The 21,960-nt window shown below is 37.7% G+C and overlaps 3 protein-coding genes across 4 annotated transcripts in view; 2 read left to right on the top strand and 1 right to left on the bottom strand.

The window, feature by feature from the left end:
* The first annotated feature begins 227 nt into the window (after positions 1–227).
* LOC110059676 (calcineurin subunit B-like) lies at positions 228–9,094 on the top strand. The gene is made up of 5 exons (XM_020766402.2): positions 228–348; positions 2,699–2,759; positions 4,698–4,937; positions 6,248–6,432; positions 7,777–9,094. The coding sequence occupies exons 1-5, from the start codon at positions 346–348 to the stop codon at positions 7,831–7,833; spliced, it is 546 nt and encodes a 181-aa protein (XP_020622061.1). The 5' UTR covers positions 228–345; the 3' UTR covers positions 7,834–9,094.
* Positions 9,010–12,522, bottom strand: LOC110059571 (palmitoyl-protein thioesterase ABHD10, mitochondrial-like). 2 transcript variants are annotated; one of them, XM_020766287.2, is made up of 3 exons: positions 12,033–12,522; positions 10,547–10,585; positions 9,010–10,196 (listed from the first exon to the last, which is right to left on the bottom strand). In XM_020766287.2, exons 1-3 carry the CDS (start codon positions 12,370–12,372, stop codon positions 9,697–9,699), a joined length of 879 nt encoding a protein of 292 aa, XP_020621946.1. In that variant the 5' UTR covers positions 12,373–12,522; the 3' UTR covers positions 9,010–9,696. The 2 variants fall into 2 exon arrangements, with proteins under 2 accessions (XP_020621946.1, XP_020621947.1); XM_020766288.2 differs by lacking the exon at positions 10,547–10,585 and having other exon boundaries at positions 12,033–12,452.
* Positions 12,523–12,888: 366 nt separating this feature from the next.
* Positions 12,889–21,960, top strand: part of LOC110059570 (mannosyl-oligosaccharide 1,2-alpha-mannosidase IA-like) — a 25,294-nt gene continuing 16,222 nt past the window's right edge. Inside the window, exons 1-4 of the mRNA XM_020766284.2 lie at positions 12,889–13,379; positions 13,483–13,793; positions 19,827–20,042; positions 20,550–20,630. Of these exons, the coding sequence (XP_020621943.1) occupies positions 13,121–13,379; positions 13,483–13,793; positions 19,827–20,042; positions 20,550–20,630 (867 nt within the window). The 5' untranslated portion in view covers positions 12,889–13,120. The remainder of the gene's footprint in view (positions 13,380–13,482; positions 13,794–19,826; positions 20,043–20,549; positions 20,631–21,960) is intronic.

The following is a 21,960-nucleotide window of genomic DNA, read 5'->3' as shown; positions in this document are numbered from 1 at the left end:
AAGCCTATTATCGGATCTTTTGCGGCCGGTTTTTGCCGTTAATCAGAACCCTTTTTAACGCTTGGCGGATATTTTTCGGGGGGCAAGGAGTAAAGCAAGATCTTTAGTAAACCTGACAAATTTTTTAATACCCTGTTAATTTGTCGTTTTATTCGTAGAAGTGTAAAATACTTCGCAAAATACTATCACCAAATTTCACGGGACGTATGAAAGATTTATTAGCCATGTTTCCACGCTACCCCCCGTCAGTGCAGCCCGGGCTGACCCTCTCGGGATAACAGACTTGAAACCCTCCGCCATGTTTTTGCGTCTTGGAGGAATCGAAGGTCTTCTGCTTGTTCAGTTATGGTAAGAAGTGAGATGTGTATTGTTTTCAGATTAGCCAAAGGTGTTAGAACTCCAAGGTATTAAAAACAGTACTTTTCCCTTCGTTTAGCAAATGTTTTTGCGGATTTACATAAGATCGAAGAGAGCTTTCGCTAAGATCCGCGTCAAAACTACACTTTTGTTCGATGAAACCTCAACAAATTCAATCTACTGCCCATGAAAAGAGAAATTCAATGCGTTTACAGGCCGCTAATGCTACAAGTTAATGGACTATTTGAACAATAGAGCGAAACAGGTGATTCTAGCGGGATCTTTTTCTGATAATGGTTTTAAACAATTCTTCCTGGCGGGACCTTTGTGATGAGATGGAACCGAGGTTATCAAAGTACTTCTTTTCCTGTACAAAAGCTCTTGCCACTGAAATGACTTGGAAAGGACTTGGAAATTGTCATTGGTTTTAATTAAAAATATTGAATAGGTTAGTTCAGCTGGAAATGGTGGTCTATTCTTAAAATGTGGTGGGCAGGACAGTCTGTCAACATGACAATTTTACAGCTAGTGTTTCAATCAATCAATCAGTGTTTCTTTATAATATAAGAACTAATGAAAATGCATGGTTTACGAATCAAAAGGTTGTTCGGTGTGGAAAATAATGATGAAAGTTGTAGTCCATTTGTGGATTTTTGCAATGGCCTCCCCAGGACAGAATCAACTGGTCATTACAGGGAAGTGGCTACACTGCCAAAGCAATAAATTAACTAAAAGTGTATGGATTCATGTAAAAAATTCCTAGCTTTTGTATGTGTTTTTTTCTTTAGATCTCCCTATGTCAACATTACTTTTCACCCTAAGGCAATCCGGGCAGTTTCCAGCAATATTTCTTTAGATAGTGAGTTTTCATGACAACTAATGGATCTATTAAGTATACCATTTTTCAATATATTAACCTATTTTAAAGGCCCATTTCTTCAATGGACCTTAATGTATAGTCTATTTTCTGGTTCTAAGACATTGTGCTATAAATGTGTAAAACTTTGGTGAATCAACATGTCTCTTCAGGATATATAGCTTGAAATCTTCCATAGTAAATAGTTATTCATTAAACAGGAAGCAAGAAATCTCATCTTGCGGTTTACTGCCTGTCATTTTTGGCCTCATAACACTTGATTTCACTATCAACCAAGAAACAACTTTTCTTTTGTACATGTAAATTATCTCCAAATCTAATGCATTATAATTATGTGGTATTTTAAAAGGGTACATTAGCTTTGTAGTTTTCTATTGGAAGTTTCTAACAAGGGGCTTTACCATCTTAATTCCTAAAAGCTGACTTCCATTTATGTAACATCTCATTAAATGTGTTATTTCTAATGAGGTTCTGAATGTTTGGTATTTTTTTCTTATGGCTGACGTTTTAAATCTGTTTTTTGTGTCTTATTCTGATGTACCATTATTTAATTCAGGTCAACTGTCTTCCAAATCAGCTAAATATAATTTTTTAGAATTCTAGAATACATGCTATTTTTACAACATTTTGCAGCAAATAAAACTATCTACCGGTAACTTTTTTTTCCCATGAACTTTTTTAATGTTATAATTTTCACTGGTTTGTGATCTATAAGTGAAGATTGAAATATTTTTTTCTTTCAGTTGCATTCTGCTTCATTTAAAATTATGCCAGCATTTTTCAAGTAATTTATACTTGTTTTGAACTGGCATGGACTCTATGATCCTCAAGACTGAACAAAGTGTAACAATACAAAATATGCATTAACTTCATCCTGAAGAAGCATACCCCAGGACCATTACCAGAATGATATCTCATAATGACTTATTTCCGCATTGTTACTTCTGGACATTAGTGATCTCTTAAGTACAACCTAGAATGTGAGGTCAGTTGAAAAGTGAATAATCGTGCCTTTGAAACAGTCATTCAATTTAAAAGATAATAAATTCTCAACCCTTAAACTATCCCAGGTGTAAAATGATTTCTTTTGTTGTGAAATCAGCAATTTTCATATGCTTTTGTGCACAGCAGTGGGGTGTCGTAAGACTTTTCCCTTTTCTATGGGGAAACACCTAAGTAACATATTTGTATGAAGTATGGTACCCATTTGTAAAAGTTGGTGGAGAGAGGCACTGTGAGAGGAGAGTATCTTTCCCAAGGACACATCACAATGTCCCAGCCAGGTCTTAAACCTGGACTACTTAATCTGGAGTTGAGCGCACTAACCATGAGGTCACTGCAAAAAGAAAAACCTGTGTTTCAGCATCGGCAACTAATTTGATAATGTTGACATATGAGAACCTACATCATATAGGATTGTTATTTTGAGAAATTATGATCACATTTCTGTTGTCTTTATTTTAGGGGGCAGGAGCTTCAGTTGCAAATGAGGATGAAATAAGAGAGTCGGAATCTAATTCAAACTGTATGTACTTGTGACTAATTCTAGGCTTTAAACAGTGTACTAGCTAATATGCAGCCAGCTAATATGCAGAATAAATTAATACCTTTTTTGATTGACTTACTAAAGGATTGTGTAAATGTTAAAAATAATAATAAAAATGAATTTAAGACTTAATGTTCAAGAAACTGCACTCACTATGATTTATTACTCAGAGTTCATTACATCTCCATAAAGCACATAGCCTATATACCTGTACATCTTGTACAAACTACATGGAAGAGCAATGTATTCCACCCAAGTTTGTGTACATAAGATTTCTTGATTATTTTATACACTAAGTTGTCTAATTATATGCTTCTTGTACATTATTGATTTATATAAATAGAGTACTAGGGAACTTTTAAGAACACTCAAGAAGCGCAAAATTTTAAGTACTTGGCTATTCCTCAAGTAATTTGAGCTTGAGCATGGGAAAGGTGCCTAAAGGGATGGTGGAGCCAGGTGAGATAGAAGTGTCGAGCAGAGCATGCAGATATCCATGGCAAACCTGAATGTGGCAACAAGCTGCTTAGAGGGACAAAGGGCCCACAAACAGGGGAGGGGTGCAGTAGATCGCCAGCAACTCCCAACATTCCCAAGCACCTTCCAGCTCAACCAAAGGAGCCTGCACACCACAGATGACAGACAAACACATTTAAAAAGGAAAGCCTGTTACTTAACCAACTGTCTCATAAGCCCAGTGGTACTTAACTCCCGTTTCTATGGAAAGACATAATGGTCCAGTACAATTTACACCATTCCGAATTGTATATTTCCCTCAATGGAAAGTGGCCTCATCAGAGTACAGTGCCTCACCCAGGCTAAGAACATAATGCAGTGACCCCTTCAGAACTCAAATTTAGATTGGGGTCAGCACACTCTAATCATTAGGCCACACACCTCACCCAAACTTACTTACTGACAGAAGGGGGACATCGGGGGGTTTTGAATGCTGCAATACCACAAAAAAAAATCGGCAAATACTGCAATATCGCAAAAAAAAAAAAAAAAAAATTGCTAAATACTGCAGTACTTCAATATCGAGTGGAAACTCAATGTCACACCAAACCAATACTCTGTATGTTAAGTTAAGAGTTAATAACAGGGAAATAACAACTATGAATTTGTTAATGAAAGTTAAGACGATTTCTGCAGAACAGTCAAGCAATAATGGCAAAAATTACATGTAAGTTACCAAAAAGACCTCATGGCGTGGTAATATTTTGAATACAGCTAAGAAGAACTTATCGAGACTTGAGCTCTCAAGCTGACTCCGCGAGAGAAAATTGAACTTGTAGTTAGCCATATTTCAATGAAAACAGACGTTTCGCATTAGTTAAAAACACAATAACACACACTTTAACCATTCTTAAGAGGTTTGACATTAACTTTTTCGAGAATGCTTGAGAATTTAATTGCGGGGTCACTTAGAGAAATGAACTAAAGTGAGTTGTTTTAAATAGTATGCCAGATGTTACCGTGCAATGAGTGGATTTTTAGTGAATAGTTTTTGCACTTATTGCTCAAACTTTGAGCGGAATCTGTCTTAATTTTTAATTTAGACAAAATAAACAAAATAAGTGACATCCACTGGTGTGTTGGCTAATAAATAACAAAAAATAACTTACCCTTTTCGGATTGCGACACAAGGAATTGCAGTTTACCATTACCATGAGAGTTAGGTTTCATTGGGAATGTCCAATCGGAAATTGGAAAAGTCTCGGAAAATGTTGTAGGACTTGGAGGATAATTTTAATTACCATCTAAAATGCTAAAAAACCGCATCCTGCAGGTTCAGAGAATACCACAATACCACACACTAATACCACAAAAGAAATTGTCCAGTACCATAATACCGCAAACCCCAGTGTATGTCCCCTTCTGACAGTAAATCTCTGCCTGAAATCTCTTTTGTTGTAGTCACTGCAAAAGAAATACCCAAGCTGTTGAAGAGGTTTGCATACTATGATCCAGGGGGCAGAAATGGTGGCATAACACTTAAACAGTTCCTGGACATACCAGAGATATCTACAAATCCAATTATGCCTAAAGTGGCCTCTGCTTATCTTGAAAGAAGGACAAACAGGTTAACGTCTGAGTCATTCATCAGCATCCTTTCTAGATTGAGTCCACGCAACTCACTGGATGACAAGAAACAATGTGAGTATTGCAAGGAGTATGTTGTAGGTCAATTTGTTCTTAAGGTCAGAATGATTTCAACCTAGATTGATTTTTTTCCTCCTAGGTTAAATTAAAACCGGTTTAACTTTTTGGGGGGTCTTAAAAAGAATAACATGCCCTCCATCCACCCCCTCAGTTTTATAACCCTACCCTATCCTGCCAGGATCCCATATCAACCCCCCCTAACCCTAACCCCCCAGATTACTTTTTTTGTAATTATTCTCACCTAGATTTGAAAACCTGATCTCTGACTAATGTAGTCCACTAACATCTCCACTAAGCCACGCAAGCAATCATTGTAAATTTGCCCAAAAAAGTTATTTGTCCTGGACTCCCCCTTCTCCTTTGACACAAATTAACCTATGTTGAAATCATTCCGACCTAAAGAACAAATTGACCTTGACTGAACAAAGGCATGTCAATTCCCTTCCCAGAAGGGTTTTGGAGTTCGCTTCCCAGTACTTCATAATCTGACTTTCCCAAAAATTTGCTGACAGTCCCCTCCATTTAGGTCATCTTGAAAGTAAAATGCCTTGCCTTATGAGAATATGAGGGCTACTCAAGGAATCACCATGATTACCAGACGTCCTGAATTTTGTTATTTAATATGATGTTCTTGACTGAAAGAAGGTATTGCTGAAACATGGGAAAATTTATTGATGAAGTGTTTCAGACTATAAAGATAGCTAAAGAAAGGCATAATAGTATTTAACTATCACAAGAGAAAATCTCTTACTTGAAAAGAAAATGTGTTATAAACTGCCAGTGAATATCCTCCAAGGATCTTATATCAGGTTAGATCTTTTTGAGAATCTTAAACAAGATCCTCAAATTTCCTGGTCAAGAATCTTGAGGATCTTAAAGGATCTCTAAAATTCTTGCCAGGATCGATATCTTCGAAGATCTTTACCAAGATCTTTAATGATCTTGAAGGATCTTCAAAGATTTGCCAGAAGGTCTTGCCAAGACCTTTGAAGATATTGGAGGAAACGTGCAAAGATCTCTAGAAGATCAAATAAAATTTATTTCTTAATGGCTTAATTTCCATATCCTAATATTTTACTATTTTCATTCCTTTATCTTATAAATTGAATTGAATTGAATTGAAGGATCTTTGCAAGATCTTTCAAAATCTTTTTTTTTTTGTTAAAGAACTTTGAAAATCCTTATCTTCTTGAAGGATCTTTTAGTAGATCCTGTTAGCCTTTTCATCAGCCAGCTGAGTGTCCATGTACACCTCATGTCTACTTTAATCCGTCTTACAGTTGTACTGTTTTCTTTTTTCGTAGTTGCATTTCAGTTGCTAGACACTGATAATGATGGGTACTTGTCATACAGCGAATTGTTCAGCTTGTTCAGAATGGTAACTGGCCCTACATTAACAGATGACCACGTTTTGGGAATTATAACAAGCATTTTGAGTAGGAGTGACCTGCAGCAACCTACAAGGTTGACATTTGAAGAATTCACAAATGTAAGTTATGGATCAGTATTTTTAACTGTTGAATAGTCAATAATAATAATAACAAGAACAAGAACAAGAACAAGAACAGGATCAAGAATAACAACAAGAACAACAATAATAATCGTAATAATAATAATAATAATAATAGTAATAATAATTAAAACATTTATACAGAATAGCTGCATCAATAAGGACCTTAAGGACGTTCGTGTGAAAATTTTCCAGTCAAAAGTTTTTTCTTAATTTTTTACAGCAGTCAGATAATGAGTTACTTGTGTCAGAAATGCAAAAAGAAATGGGGGGTCACCATCTTTGTTTCTGAGATAAAGCATGTGGAAAACTACCCTGATTTTGGAAAATTGGCGCACGTAATACGGCATTGTCTACAGAGGTTTTATAGTTAAAAATATCAAAGGTGAGTCAGCAGAGGCAAATGATCTTAGTCATACCGGTATTTTGTAGAAGTGGGTCTGTTGCGTAAATAATTCCAAATTTTACCAGTGTTTTCACAAAACTTAATCCTCCAAGAGGCATTTGAAACCATCGCACAGATAAACAAAGAGGTAGAAAAAATGGAATTTGATGGCCAGTGGATTTTGCAAAAACTTCAAACTTCTGGTTGGTAAATTTTATTCATTTTTTCACGAAATGTAGAAAATCAGTAGAGAAAATGATCCATCAAAAGAAAAATAGGGGTCTCTGAACGTCCAAGATTGTTAAATTCAGGCAAAGCTATACCAATAGCCATCTGCCCTATCATTGTTTATTTTATTACCTAGCACGTGCTCTCATGCATGATGTGGCGAGTGAATTTGTGTGTGCAGTAAGAATGCGCAGAAACAATTTACCATGCACATGCTTAAGATCCAACAATGGCAACGCCAAGGACAATGTCAATTAAAAATGAATTTATATTTTACCTACGAATCTCACGATACTCTAAAGTCATTTACTTTGTTAATCACTATCAAAACTATCATGAAACTGAATCTGGGACACAGTGATAAATTTGAAATAGAAATTTGAAACATTAGCAATCGTGCTTTGCATGCCCCACACAATGCAGAATTTGGTCATTTCACATTGTTTTCCAGATGATGGCAAAGAAATGTACCAAGGATAATGATGCATGTGCTGACACAGCCATTGTTTTGCTCATTAAACCTCTTGATTAGTGACATTCCTGTTTCCATTGCCATCATTACAGAGGAAAGCTTGTGTCTAGCTAAAGGACATCTGTGTGGGTAGTTTATTAATAGTCAGCTTCTGGTTGTGTTTTAAGTGAAAGAATTATTTAACTATCAGTAAATGTTATGGCTGTAATATACTGGCTTCATTTCAATTTTGTGCTAGATTGTCTCTGATGAGGAGATAGAAGAACTGTTTACTGTGGAATTGCAACTTCCATAATCAAATGGTTGATGTGGTGCAACTGGTTACACCCCAGAGAACACCTTTGTAACTGCCATGACATTGTGGGCTTCATAGGACGAAAGACTTGTAATGACAAACAGCTGAAAAAGAGAGAAACCAGGTATGGCCCAAGACATGAACAACAGGAACGACAGTGTTTGTGAAGCCTTGTGTATACTCCGACATGATGCAGACAGGCATATGTAAGAACAGGTTGGAAGATGTTGTCATTCTCACTGCTTGCGGATCCCAGCGTCACAATAGCACAAAGACTGAACACTTTGATAGACATATAACATTACATTAATTTTGAGAAATGGCAAAGTAACATTAAGTAGCTTGTTTGTTTTCTATGGTTGGTAGTGAAGGCAGTATTGGTGTCCCAACTATTTTCTAATTTGTCAAATTGATGTAAGGGTAAAGTCTGCATTCGAACCAAGTGGCCCATCAGGCTGGCCCTTATCTCCAGTTTCAATAGCATGAGGCAACTAAGAGTATTTCTACTCCCCACTGGATTGATGCTAGTCCATCGCAGGGTTACCAGCATTAAATTTGCCAGTGCCCATTTATACACCTGGGCCAGGTTGTTCAAAAGCTGGTTAACGCCAACCCAGGATTAAAAGTTAACCGAGATATTAATTTTTGTTGTATGAAAATGTTTCTCAGTGCTTATGTTTTGCATAGTTTGATATTATTCAAAGTCAAAACTGAAGGGCAAACAATGTGAACAGAAAACCTTACAGGGTTAGCCTAATCGGGCTTTGAACAACCCGGCCCTGGGTGGAAAGAGACTATGTGAGAGTAAAGTATCTTGCCCAAGAACACAACACAATTTCCACAGCCAGGGCTCGACCCAGACTGTTTGATCCGGAGGAGAGTGCACTAACTATGAGACCACCCTGCCTCCACTAGCAAAATTGAAAAGCCTCCAAAATAGTGGGAAATTAAGTGGCAAATAAAGAGGGTGTTAAAAGGATGGGGTCAAAGGGAAGATTACCGCATCCTTGCCGTAGAATGAATTTTGGGAGAAGGGGGCTAAGGAAACGTGGACCAATTCCCAGGGAGAGTACAGAGTTAATAGCCATCTGGAGAGGAGTGGACTGCCCTTGGCAGAATGGCCCCTTGCTCCCTGACTATTATGCTTGGAGAAAGAAATCCAATTTAACAAAGGTGTTGCCAAGATAATATTTGATGTAATTTCAGCATCAGAGATGCCTGTGTTCAGGTTACAATAAAGTGAGTCTTCTATTCCTGTTAACTACAACTCTGTTTTACTCAGTAATAACGATAATAACAATTCCTACAAAACAGGACTCTCAAGCTGGCTAAATCCACAATTGTTCAGGAATTATTCCTGAACAATAGCATTATTCTCACATTGTGCTAACATAATCTATATTAGCTCACACAAGAGTGCAACAGACTAGATGGTACTGGTCTTTGTGAAAAGTGACCAAGATACAATGTGTTATTGTAACACTGCAATAGTCAGCTTCATGTTTGAAACATGCAACCATCTCTTCTATAATTTGTATATCTTATAGACCCAAAAAGATTGCATTGGTAGCGACAGGGTGCTAAAGGAAAAAAGGAACTCTAGATTAATGTTTCATGTAAAACAAAAGAACCAGTTTGTGTTTGTAAGCTGTTTGTTTTATTCAGATTGTTCACAGCCCCTCAAGCTGAAACCGCAGGTGCCAGTTGCCAAACTTGGACTGACAAAATGTCTGAGGCACTGAGAACAATGGGAAGAGCAGTGCAAGGACTATGTACCACCACAAAGGACTTTGATGAAGTCTACACTTCTAGTTGCTTCATGCAACAGAAAGAGAAAGAGAACAGAATTTAATTTATTTTAACTTAAAGAGAACACTCTTCACCATGCTTCACTTTGTCAATCAAATTTCCCAGTGTCCTTGTTATAAACTGAAGACTACCCACATCAGAGAGTCTATGACCTCCATCTTTGATGAGTGTCACACAAACATCATTACTTTCGAGCTGGTTTACCAGATCAAGTGAAACCTGGTATGGTACATCACTGTCTTTCATGCCATGGATGAGACACACAGGGCAATGGATGGGGTATAATTCATTCTCTTTTAAAATGTGCTGCCGTGCCTCTTTGATAACCTTTAAATCTAACACATATGGTTCTTCACTGTGCTCTGTAGGTATGATCCATTTTCCTGTGGACTCTACCTCTGTCTTTATAGCATCAGGGAGATTGTTGTAACGACGTGACAAAAAGTCCACAGCACTAGCTATCCCAACCAGACCCTTTATCTGGTCAGGTTTTGTCATGGCAACCAGAAGCATGATCCACCCTCCGAGACTTGAGCCAACCAGGATTTGTGGACCTAGAAATGTAACACAGTAAAGGCATCTGTCAAGAATTCAGTCTAACATTTGTCAAGAGTTCAGTAAAAATAATCATGCTTTAAACAAGAAGCTTGCAGTTTATGGATAAAATTGTGTTGTTTAAGATGGACTCCTTTTGTTAAAGGAAATAAAGTTTTAATTGTTATTATGTTAAAAAAGATTGCATATTTCACAGTGTGACAATCATAACCAAACTGGCATTAAGTTTTTAACCCACTGTTAATGTCACTTCTGAAAGGTCAATTGCTGTCATATACTGTGTATGATAACTTTTTAATACTAGTACATAACGTTTAGTGATCTAGCTGCTTTAAAAATAGGAAAGTACCCAAAACTGATGTACAGTTAGATTGATGACTGTGGCTCCCTGCAAAATAAAATTTCAAAATTATAGGCATGATCAAATCCAGCATGTCTTCAGGAATCAGAAGTAATTATTGTTGCAAGATTTACATGAGTGATGTAATGATTTTGCTGGTCTAGACGTTTGTTTTTTGCAATGTGAACTTTCAGAACTTGAAGTATTTCTATTCCTACTCGTTTTATGGAATGCTGGTACACTACTGGGTTACCCAGCATTTTATTCAATGCTGCCCATTTATACACCTGGGTGGAGAGAAAAACTATTTTTGCCCAGGAACACAATGCAACGCCTCGACTGGGACCCTGATCCAAAGACAGTTTACTAACCACTACTCCACTGTCATGGCCTTCCACCAGGGAGAGGGGGTCAAGAGGTCATCCTCGATTAAACACCTTAATATGAATCTTAGCACCCTTCACACATCTGTTCACTAGGTGCAATCTAGCAGTCAGTAGTTTTTTTTTATAGATCTACGAATGGGTGAAATATCTGTCGCAAGGAGGGTGCACACCTTGTGCATCAACGTGTCCATGCCACACCAGCTTGTATCCATAGCTGGATGGAGGCTTGTCATCAGGCTGACATGCCAAAGTAGACATTGCGTCTAAACTGTTTGTGAGTTGGGTGTGCAGATGAGCTAGAAAATTATGCAACCAAGGGAATTAAGCCTATAGGTATAGATCAAAACTATTTTATTACCCTTTTCCAGTGCTACATGCCTTACTGTTGCCACCTAGGAAAGTTTTTGTCAGTTTTCGACAACTTCTGATGGCCAATCAAACTGTGACAACTTGCCAGTGTTTTCAAACATTTGCAGGTTGAGACTTTTGAAATTCACAAAAGAGTGACTAAAGAATTTGACAATTCAACATCTACACCCTCAACAGTTTGGCAACTTCCCATCCTTAGATTGGCTGCTTCAAATAGAAGCCAGGAAAAAGTTGTCAAAAAGGTGACAAAATTATTAAATCAAAAACTTTCTGAAGTAAAATTTCCAAAGGTGATCATTAGGTGTTGATAAAAATAAAGTGTGATGCTGTGAAGAGAAAGCTTGTAAAATAGTGATAGCTTCACCATAACTGGAATGAGAGATAGTTAGATATACCCACTAATCTGAAATTTGGGGAAAGGGAATAGAGGGGGTGGTGGTAGCCTGCATAGCAGGCGTTCATATTTCTAAAAGCACGCAAAGGGAACGAATTTTAAAAACTGTAGTCAAGTGCAAAAAGAAAAGGAGCAGTAGGGGAGGTGGGGGGTAACAAAAATGAATCCTTTCCTCCCCTTACCCTTTTTCCTTTATTTTTTTGCTCACCCCTCCCCACTTCTTCCCAGTTTTTGCTCACCCCAGGCGCACGTTCGTTTGCTTACTCGCTTGTATCTCCACAACAGACCCTTGAAAGTCCGAGAGATCGAGGGAGGGCGGGGAGAATTCGGAAGCCATGCAGCTTACCTTTTGCTACTTTGTCAAGAATTGCGAGTACATCAGCTTTCCTCATTCCAACTGTACATTCTTGGCTTCTTCCACTAGACATGCCATGACCCCTGTAGTCGAATCTCACGTATGATTGTCCAGTGCTTCTACAGTAACGTTCTAGTGCCAGCGCTTTCGTACCCTCCATGCTGGACATCAGCCCCGGCAAAAAAATAACCCCTGGAGATTTTCCCGGTAAGTGTCGATATGCTACAAATTCCCCAGGAGCTGGGGATATATACTGAACTACTGACTCAACTGAAGAACTCATTCTTTTAAAACAAATGGCTGATACGCGAGCTAAAAGAAAGTTCCTCATCTCGCCATTCCAGCAGGTCAATCACCCCTTACATTTAATTTCTGCAAAAACGAATATTGTCTTCCACCACTGGTTCCCAGGGTCTCTCATCTCGCCTCTCCTCTCTCGCTCCAGGGCCTAGCGGAGACTACATTGGCGGAAAGATGAGGGACCCTGGGAATGAGGTTGATTCCAACACGGGCCGTCGGATTCCACCGTCGGAGAAGCGCCGCCGCCACAGGGGCCGCTAACTCTTCGGATATACCAGGATTTACAAATTTTATAGTTAGGGACGTACCAATTTTTTTTTTTTGAAAGCGGTGGCGGGGTGGGGGGCCGGGGGGAGCAATTTTCTGGGGTATGAGTCTCCTTCGCAGCCGTTTTCTCCCGTTGGGTGGCACAAGAGAAAATGAACATCCCGAAAAACGGCCGCAAAGCTGAAGGAGTTTGTTTGTGCATGAATTTTTTTGTGGGCAATAGCGTGTACAATAATATTTTTAACATCAATAACAGAACCTGAATAGTAGAAATCACTACTTTTTGCTGGGCAGGAATTGGGTTTTTTTTTTTTTTTTTTTGGAAATTGTCCAACCACGCGCCCTCAAAAAGATAATGGTCCGTCTCTTATCTGTTCTTTGGTGAAACAGATCCTGCTGATGACAAGCACTTCTTTCAATAAACCCTCGTCAAGCCAATCATAAATACCAGGCGCTTTGGGTATACTGTGTCAGCGGCATTACTCATTATGGCGGCGTAAAGTTCTTCAAAGATGGCGATCTTGCCAACTCACCATAACAGGAATTTTCACCCAATTCCCGTCCACAGATCGGGACTTAGGCTTAGAGAAAAATATGTTTTATTGTTAATATTTATAGCTTTTCTTCTTTTATGTTTTGGGGCATTCTTTTTCGTGCCTGACTTGAGAGACAGGACATATTTAGAGGACGCGTACAAGAGGTTTGTTGGTGCCAGAGGCGACATTTTGCCAATCAAGGCTCCCAAAACACCGATTGTTAAACAAGTAGCAGGTAAATACCTGACTTTTGTTACGTTGTAGGCTACATGGTATCAATGAAGAATTGAATTGTCAATGTGGCATTTACTAATTTTCCTCATTCTTTTACTTGCAAGCAAATCCACAAGTCGCTGACGCTACAGAAAGTCCTAAGCTTAAATCTGAAATCCATGGTGAAGGAGCGTTTGACACGCCGGTGAAAAAAATACCAAATGTGGCTTTGAACCACAAAGAATTGATAGAAATGATAAAGAAGGAAAAAGAGAAATTTATTCAAGAGAAAAAATCCCAGGAACATGCTGAAAAGCAAGCTAAAATTGAGAAATTAGTAAATAGTTCCAAAGTCGACGAAACTGGAGCGAAGGGAATAACTGGGGGAGAACCTCTGGACGAAATTACAAAAGAAAGAAGAAACTTTGTTAAAAGGGTGAGTAAGATATATTTCTCTTGACGTGTTAACTCTTGATAAGTGATATTGTGCACACTCACTTCTAGACACTATTAAAAACCTGCATATTAATTTTGTCGACTAACGATTAGACGAGTGCCAAACAGTTGGGGCTCTAAGAGGTTAAAAAATTTATACGTTCAAAGTCTTTATTTTCCCAGTACTTAAAAATTCACAGAAGCATGTAAAAATATGCGATAAACAGTTCGAAATAAATTTATGTTGCAACTGACTTGATAAGAGTTTCCACATTTAATTTACTATTTGCTAATCTTGTTTGTTCGTGTTCGCAAAGCGCCCTATTAATATTCTAAATGAATCGTCGTTACTTTGTAAACTTTTCCGCCTTTTCTCTTCGAAATTGACAACGATCAAATTTGAATTGAAATAGCTTCTTATTTTTTTTCCATCCACTCTCAAGACCCTATTTAAAACAGTGAAAATTATCATTTAAAGCTGAAATGTATGTAATGTTTACTTAGCTGTAGCTGCCTTGTAAGGAAGGAGTGTGATCAGCTGTTGTCTCTCAGATGTAGAAGATAAAGAAAATTTATGAAATTTGTGTTTATCCGAGTTTTACATATTTCCAATTTTGAGGATTTGATAAGTGTCAACTCCACCAAGAGCTATTTGCAAATTACTGTGTTGTGTACTGACAATAGATGGCTTTCACATGACGTCATTAAATTCCAAAATCCAAAGCTAAAGAGGCACAAAAGTTTTTATCCTCATCAGGCATAAGGGGGTCTGAATTTATATCTGTTTACAAGTGCAGTTTAACATTCAGAGTTATGGCAGTGCATGACATACCACTCTGATCGCATTTGTGGAAAAATATACACTTATGTAGTGATGTTAGCCTCTTAAGGAGTTAAAGTGTTAGGAAAAGTGCTTGTGTAAATGTTTGTTTGTTCGGTTCATATAATAAGTTGCCTAGATGGCCAAAGTAAGTTCCAGATATTTACACTACTTTTCAGCCGCATGTTGGTGAAGCACAGAGCTCCACCAACACGGCGACTCCAAACTGGGCTCTAAATTTGCAAAACATTTCGACGAATGTCTGAAGTTTGGGAAAACGCAGAGACCTCAAACTTGGAGAGGGTCTTCTTTGCCTATCTCCTATAACATTACTTGACTTTATCCACTGAATAGTTTTTTTAGTTAATTTTTTTGTTGCATGACAGTGAAAACCATCTATATTCAAAAGTGTCTTGTAAATTCCTAAAAATGCACTGTCAAAGGTGTCTTGGAGTAGCTGAATTTCAACGGGTCAACTTGAGAATCGTTCAGGCTAACCAGAGTACTATTCAAACCAACCATTGTGATATCCAGGTTAACTGTTAACTGACTGCAATTTGACCTGTGAGTCACTGATTTAAAAGACATGGATTCATGATGCATATACTTGTGTGACTGATAAAAACGGGGACCCCTCCTAGAACAGGACTTCTTCAAGTTATTATTACTTTTTTTAATGTTTGTAGTCCTTGTGAAGTAAAGCTGCTAAAGACCACTAAAAGAGCCAAATGAATATTATTAACAATATGCTTTAGATATTGACTTAATGATATATAAAGGATAATCCATGGGTGTGTGTAGATATGGAATATCTCTTACAGTGTTCAACTCAGTATCTCAGGAGTGAGATATAAAGTTGAACACAAGAAGAGATTTTCTATATCTACAAGCAACCATATATTATTATGTTTATTATATAAACATACTGATGATGATGTTTTTGGTGATTTTCCAAAGATTTCTGACCACTTTCCAAAGATTTCGGAAGTTACTTCAAAAATTGTCTGCAGGCCACATAAACAATTTGGAATATTTTCCGAAAAATTTGGAAGATAACTGAAGATTTCCGAAGACTTTGAGGAACATCTGAATATATTTCGATTATACACCAACAAATTTAAGTACAGCTTTAGGGCCAAACATGATATCAGTGAAGTCATCAACAGACCTGCCAACTCTCCCTGTTTTCCCGGGAGTCTCCAAGTTTTTCATCAAATCTTCCGGTCTCCCTGTTAGAGCACCAAATCTCCCGGGAACTACCTACCATGGCTCTTTTCAATTTTTTTCATTAATTTCGTTATTTTCAAGATTTCAAAGAGGAAAATAAAACACAAAGGACATTACTTTGTTGCTCTCATTTGAACTGCTCTCGATCGGAAAATGTAAAACAGAGCAATCAAATTGATATATATTTAATGAGTATCCTAATTGGTCAAAAATCAACCAATCAAATTGCACAATACATGGTACAAAATTGGCACAGTTTTCGCATGCTGTTTACATCAGTCGAAGCAAAGAATGCTGTTCTAACTGAGAGACGTCGCAAATGTTCAGAAGGCCTTTGGGTGATTTTCGGAGAGTATTCAGACATTGTCGAAAATTATATTCTTAAAGGAGAAGGTCACTCCAAAAACTGTGTATTTTTTTCCATCACCAATAAAAAGTTCGCATTGAGTTGAGTTACTCACCATTGTTTTAGCTTCTGTAGTGGATGCGATCCCAGTGAAAAAGAAGTGGAAAATTTGACACTGGGAGCCGCCATTTTGAAGGGATCTTGAAGGCCGGGCTGCATATCTGTGACGTCGTTCCATCCAAGAGTGTGTTTGTTCTTTTGAGCTTTAGTATGGCTGCTCTTGAAGCCAGAACATGCTAGTCATTCTGGGGGAGGTAATAATCAAGATGAATTGAATGATCGGTTGGAAAATGCTCTGTGGTGTACTTGTGAGAGATGTACAACCATACCGAAGCAAAGAGAATGTGTTTGTTGCTGAGAACAGCTGGAGTAGGTCACCAAGATGGAAGGTACATTTTTGCTGACATTTTGCAGGCAATTGCAATGGATGCAGTTAGTGGAAGAGGAAGTTTATTTTTAATTGTAAATTGCTCGCAGAATTGAACTGTTGGCTTAAATAAATCCCCAGTTTAATGCTTTTGATCTGATTTGTCTTCATCTTTATGTTACTGGCATCACAGAAACTGACAAGTTTTCAATGGTGTGTTTAAATTGGGCAGATGTTTTCCACCTCACAAGTCTGTGTTTTTACTTATAAGATGTGGATACTTTTTGCTCGTACTCATACGTCTTTGCCTAGGTTTCTTTACACTTGTGGACTACGTGGACTCTTACGAAATACGCAGTGACTTTACATGTAAGATGCAAAGTGAAATCGATGTCTTTGACGTGAAATGTGAAATTGACATACCTTATCAGTACTGAAGATTTTTTGTGAGAATTGTAATTTGTATTGTTGGAAAGCTAAGCATATGTAATAAATTTTGGATAGAAGAAAAAAGTATATACAACTTTTACATGCGTAAACCAGCGGAAGGAAAATTGACTCTGCAAGTGTGTTTTTCATATCACATGTGTCGTGTTTACTGGCATCGATACTTGGCAAAGCATGGAGCAAGATTACAGCTTCCTTTTTTACCGTAGCACTGCTTTCATTAGCAACTGTAATTCCCAAAAATAATGTGAATGAAAAAAAACCGTCCTTAATTAATGATGAATTGTGTCGATAAAATTGAAACCAAATTGCAACACATTGCAGACAAAATATTATTTACAGGTGGATATGGGATTTCGCTATTGCAGGACTTGTTATCGGTAATTGTCGATATATAGATAGGACTGATGTACAATTAACTACTTCTCCCAATGTATTTCAAATCAAATTAGACAGCATTTAAAATTTGTAAGTATTTTAACTCATCCCTGGCTGTCAAGGCCGATTATTAAACACGCTCTGAGTTTTCAGTTCACACAGAAGATTTATAAATCGCAAAAATGCTTTTTCGATAAAAGAAAACCGAAGCGGGTTAGTCTGACATGTAATTTAAAGAAATCTGCAGGACATTTGAAGTTCCCACGGTACCCTAAGAAATTTGATAAATTCACCCAAAAAAATGCATGTAGTCGCTATGCATCAATGAACACAAAAACACGAAAAACCTTGTGCCAGTCTACAAAAAATAATGAATCAAAGTTTGCAACATGGAAGCTTTTTTATAAATACTGGTAAGACTGGTAAATGAAGAATAGAATTTCATTCAGCCATTTTCCCTGTTATTATAGAAAAAAAGCGCAAACTGATATGTACATGCAAAACCCGTGATTCACACCGTTTTAGCATCTTTTCAGGAAAATATATTAAGCCTGAAGGGTTGAAAATTTCTGGCAACTAAAATACTTGTGCTGGTGACCAAACCTGAAAACTTAGGGGCCAGCTGGCCCCAAGGTTTTTTCTTGAAATCCGAGTCCCTGTCCAGCAAGGAGCTTCAATTTCTTGCGCGGAAATAATATTTACCAAATCAAGTCAATGACAGTTCTGCCGGGCAAAAATATTAAGAAAAAATGAAAAGTATAACTGATAGCTACCTCTTTTCGTTCCTTGTGATGCGCTGTTAGCTTACAATGCATGCCTTTACAAGGGCCTTCTGTTGAAAAATTGTCGGAAAGCATTTTTCAATGACCTACTTCTTTGTGTTTGCACCCACAAGCTCAAATTGGCATTCAATTTTGAAACAGTCGTCTGTGAAATGCTCGTTGTACACATACACATTTTGGGGTTTTTTTGGCATGAATCTCTCATCCCGACGTAGCTGTTCGAACCACTTCTTTGGCAATTTTTTGTTCTTTGCAGGCAAATTAAGGAAAGTCACTCTGCTTTCCCTATCCTTTTTGGTTCAGGTTTTTCAGCTCAGGGCCCAACATTTTAGCTCACAACTGAATAAACGAATTTAGAACAGAAAAGGAGAGCTTTAGCCTTTGAGCTTCACGCCAATTCGGACTGAATGATGTCACAGATATGCAGCCTGGCCTTCAAGATCCTTTCAAAATGGCGCTCCCAGTGTCGAACTTTTCTCGTCTTTTTCATTGGGATCGCATCCACTTCAGAAGCTAAAACAAGGGTGAGTAACTCAACTCAATCTGAACTTTTTATTGGTGATGGAAAAAAATACACGGTTTTTGGAGTGACCTTCTCCTTTAACAATGCAAAGATTTCTTGCCCTCTCCAGGTTTTTATACTCTGGGGGTTGGCAGGTATGCATCAATGTCTTCACTAGTGAGAATATGGAAAATATGCCACCCGAGTTGCAGATGTAGTTTCATGTCAATTTTATGAGTAGTGTATCTTCCAGTATGTTTAGTCTAAAAGAATGGATCATCATCCGCACTGTAAAGAGCTTTCAAGAGCTGATTTTCTTTTGTTGCAGTCCTCTGCAGTGTGTGACTTTTCTAAATTAGACTTTTTTAAATTTGTTTACATCATAATGCTAAATCTCAGCATTTATACATCTATATGTATCAGAAACTGGAATGTTAGTGGTAAATCTTACTTTAATTTGAATGGACAACCTACTAGAAATTTAATTAAAAGTATTTTGGCTTTCTTTATCGTTAGTTACAGAGTTGCTAATTCTGAGAAGGTAACTGGGTTGGCTACATTTAGAATTCATTCCATACTTAACTAGTAGTAACTTTGACTGCTGTAAGTGCTGTTTAAATAGAATTGTGGGCAAATACATGTAACAGTTAATAGTTCAGGCCTCCTGTTGTCGTCTTTGTTCAAATTCTCTGACATAACTTGACACAACTCCAGAGGTTGTTAAGACTGTTTATGAAATTTGATTTCACAAAGACCCACTTTTCGAGATTGCTTTTTAAGTCACTCCAATGCCATTTGCTACGATACAAATTAAACATAGACAGTTAATACAATGCTAAAGGGAAATCTGGCAATACAAAGTCTTTCATCGACACTTACACATTTGTGGATCCTCGTTGGTACTTAATACTTCTTTCATAATCTTCTTGATATTATAACAACCTCAATACAACTCTGCTCCACTACAATCCATCAAATTTCAAAATGTCCATTCAATTTCCCACTAGGCCATCCTGCAAAGAAGTATGGGTATCTGGGAAGACCCAGGTCCCTAGACTAGGGGCCAGGCCTTAGCAAATCTAACACCTCCATTCTCTTCCTTTAGATGATGCAACATGCATGGACAGGATATGTTAACCATGCTTGGGGTAGTAATGAATTACGACCAATTAGCAAATCAGGACACTCAGCCTCAATATTTGGGGCGTCATCATCTGGTGCTACAATAGTTGATGCTTTGGACACCCTTTACATTATGGACATGAAGGAAGAGTTTGAACGTGCTAGGAAATGGGTAGCTATGTCTCTTAGCTTCAATCATGTGAGTATCATCTACTTCAGAAACAAAATCACACTGTTTCTATATTAGTGGAACTAGACTGCTTCAACCATTTTGCTGTAATATTGGGGATGGGGGAAGGTGCACTTACTCATTGTTTAGCATGATAGACTCTGGATCAAGTAGTCTGGATTCAGTCCCTGGCCAGAGTCACCTGTGTTTTGTTCTTGGCCAAGACATTTTACTCATTCAGTTTGAGTAAAATATGCTCAAGTATATAAATGAGCACTACTAAGTTTATTTTACAGAGGGGTTAAAACCTTGCGATAGACTAGCATCCCAACCAGGGGAAGCAAACATACTGCTAGCTACTTCATGGTGCTGAAATCAGGACAAGACACTTCAGCCTGATGAGGATTTTATTTCAAGCTTAAAAGCAGGAGAGTTATGCATGAGATCTGATTAGATTTCATTGAACCGGTTTGGTGAAAAAAATAACAAGAGAGTTTCTCCCAGAACTTACCCAGTTGTTGTGCTTACTTTTCATAGGCATCAGATGTATCTGTATTTGAAACTACAATTCGATTTCTTGGTGGACTCCTGTCAGCCTATGCATTCAGTGGAGAGGAGGTTAGCATAATTATCATAATGAAATATCAGTGCCTGACATTATGTAACAAGCTGATATCTCTTTTTGTATGTACAGTATGTATCTCTTAAAATTCAAAGAGTTCTAGCATAGACTTGTAATTGATTCCTCTGTCCCAACATGGAAGTTTAAATTTGCTGTAGGATGATTTTTTTGCATTCATACTACATATAACCACGTGGTAATGTTTTTTGACTGTTGACTGATCATTAATGGCATAAATAAATGTTAGTGATTTCTTGAGTATACTTCTTAGAACAGTATTGCTGGAGACTAACTGAATGGCAGAGTAATAACCAACATTTTTTGCGAGCGTGTGGATATCAGCATCGAGTTGTTAGCATATGGGAGTTTTTAGTGTAGAGTGCACTATTGGGATGGTTTAGGGGTCTGCTGTTCGCTAAGGCACTAACGCCATATGCACTAACACCATAAGGTGTAAACTTAAATGTTTGTTTAATCAATTAATTTCAATTAATCAATTTGCCTTGTGGGAAGGGAGCTGAGTAGGGTAGGTACCCCAGTGCATTACGCAAAACGTGTCATACTTACGTTGCTTTCTTCGATAACATGACTAAAATATATATATGGTTTTGCAAATCTCATGCTATCCTTGTGGTGCCATTCTCTTAAGAACAAAAGCAATTTGCTCCAAACGTATGCGCAGATTAGTTAGCGTCAAAGGCGACTATATGTTAGGTGAAAGATACATTTCATACGGGACTATCCACGAATGTTCTGTGCTTTTCCTTGTGGTAGAACATAAAATGTAAGATGCATGCATTCTACATTGCTAGTATGATAAACTCTGTTCTCGAGTTCAGATGACCACTTTTTAAATTTTTTATAATATGTGATATCACACTCTCGTTTTGGCTGGGGATAGCGGTTGTATTTCAGGTAACTTCAGTTCTCCTTTTTTAGTACAAAGAATGCTACTCTGACTGCGTATCTTTTGGAATCTTCCCTACCTTGATTCAAGAAATGTCGTCTGCTGTTTTATAACTATTGTGTGTTTGCCAGGGTTGAAATAGAGAATGGGAACATATTGCTTCACCTTAGCAGCTTGTTTGTTTCCCCTTCTATGAAAGAGAGCCCAAAGTTCATATTCAGCCGATACTTTCCCACCTTAGTTACATGTAAAACAAGTAAATTTCGGACAAGAGAAACTTCGTTACTATTGCCGCATACTCCTTGGCACTTACTGAAACCTCCAATTAATTTCATCAGTCGCCGGTGAGGTGACTCACTCACCGATGTGGGATATCTCTACCTTCAATAATCATTGGAACACTCCTCAGTTGTATTACT

This window comes from Orbicella faveolata, unplaced genomic scaffold, assembly GCF_042242905.1.
Source record: "Orbicella faveolata isolate gen_17 unplaced genomic scaffold, um_ofav_v1 contig_12, whole genome shotgun sequence".
Taxonomy (NCBI): domain Eukaryota; kingdom Metazoa; phylum Cnidaria; class Anthozoa; order Scleractinia; family Merulinidae; genus Orbicella; species Orbicella faveolata.
The sequence above is the reverse complement of the archived record's forward strand: the minus strand, read 5'-3'. Positions and strand labels throughout refer to the sequence as shown.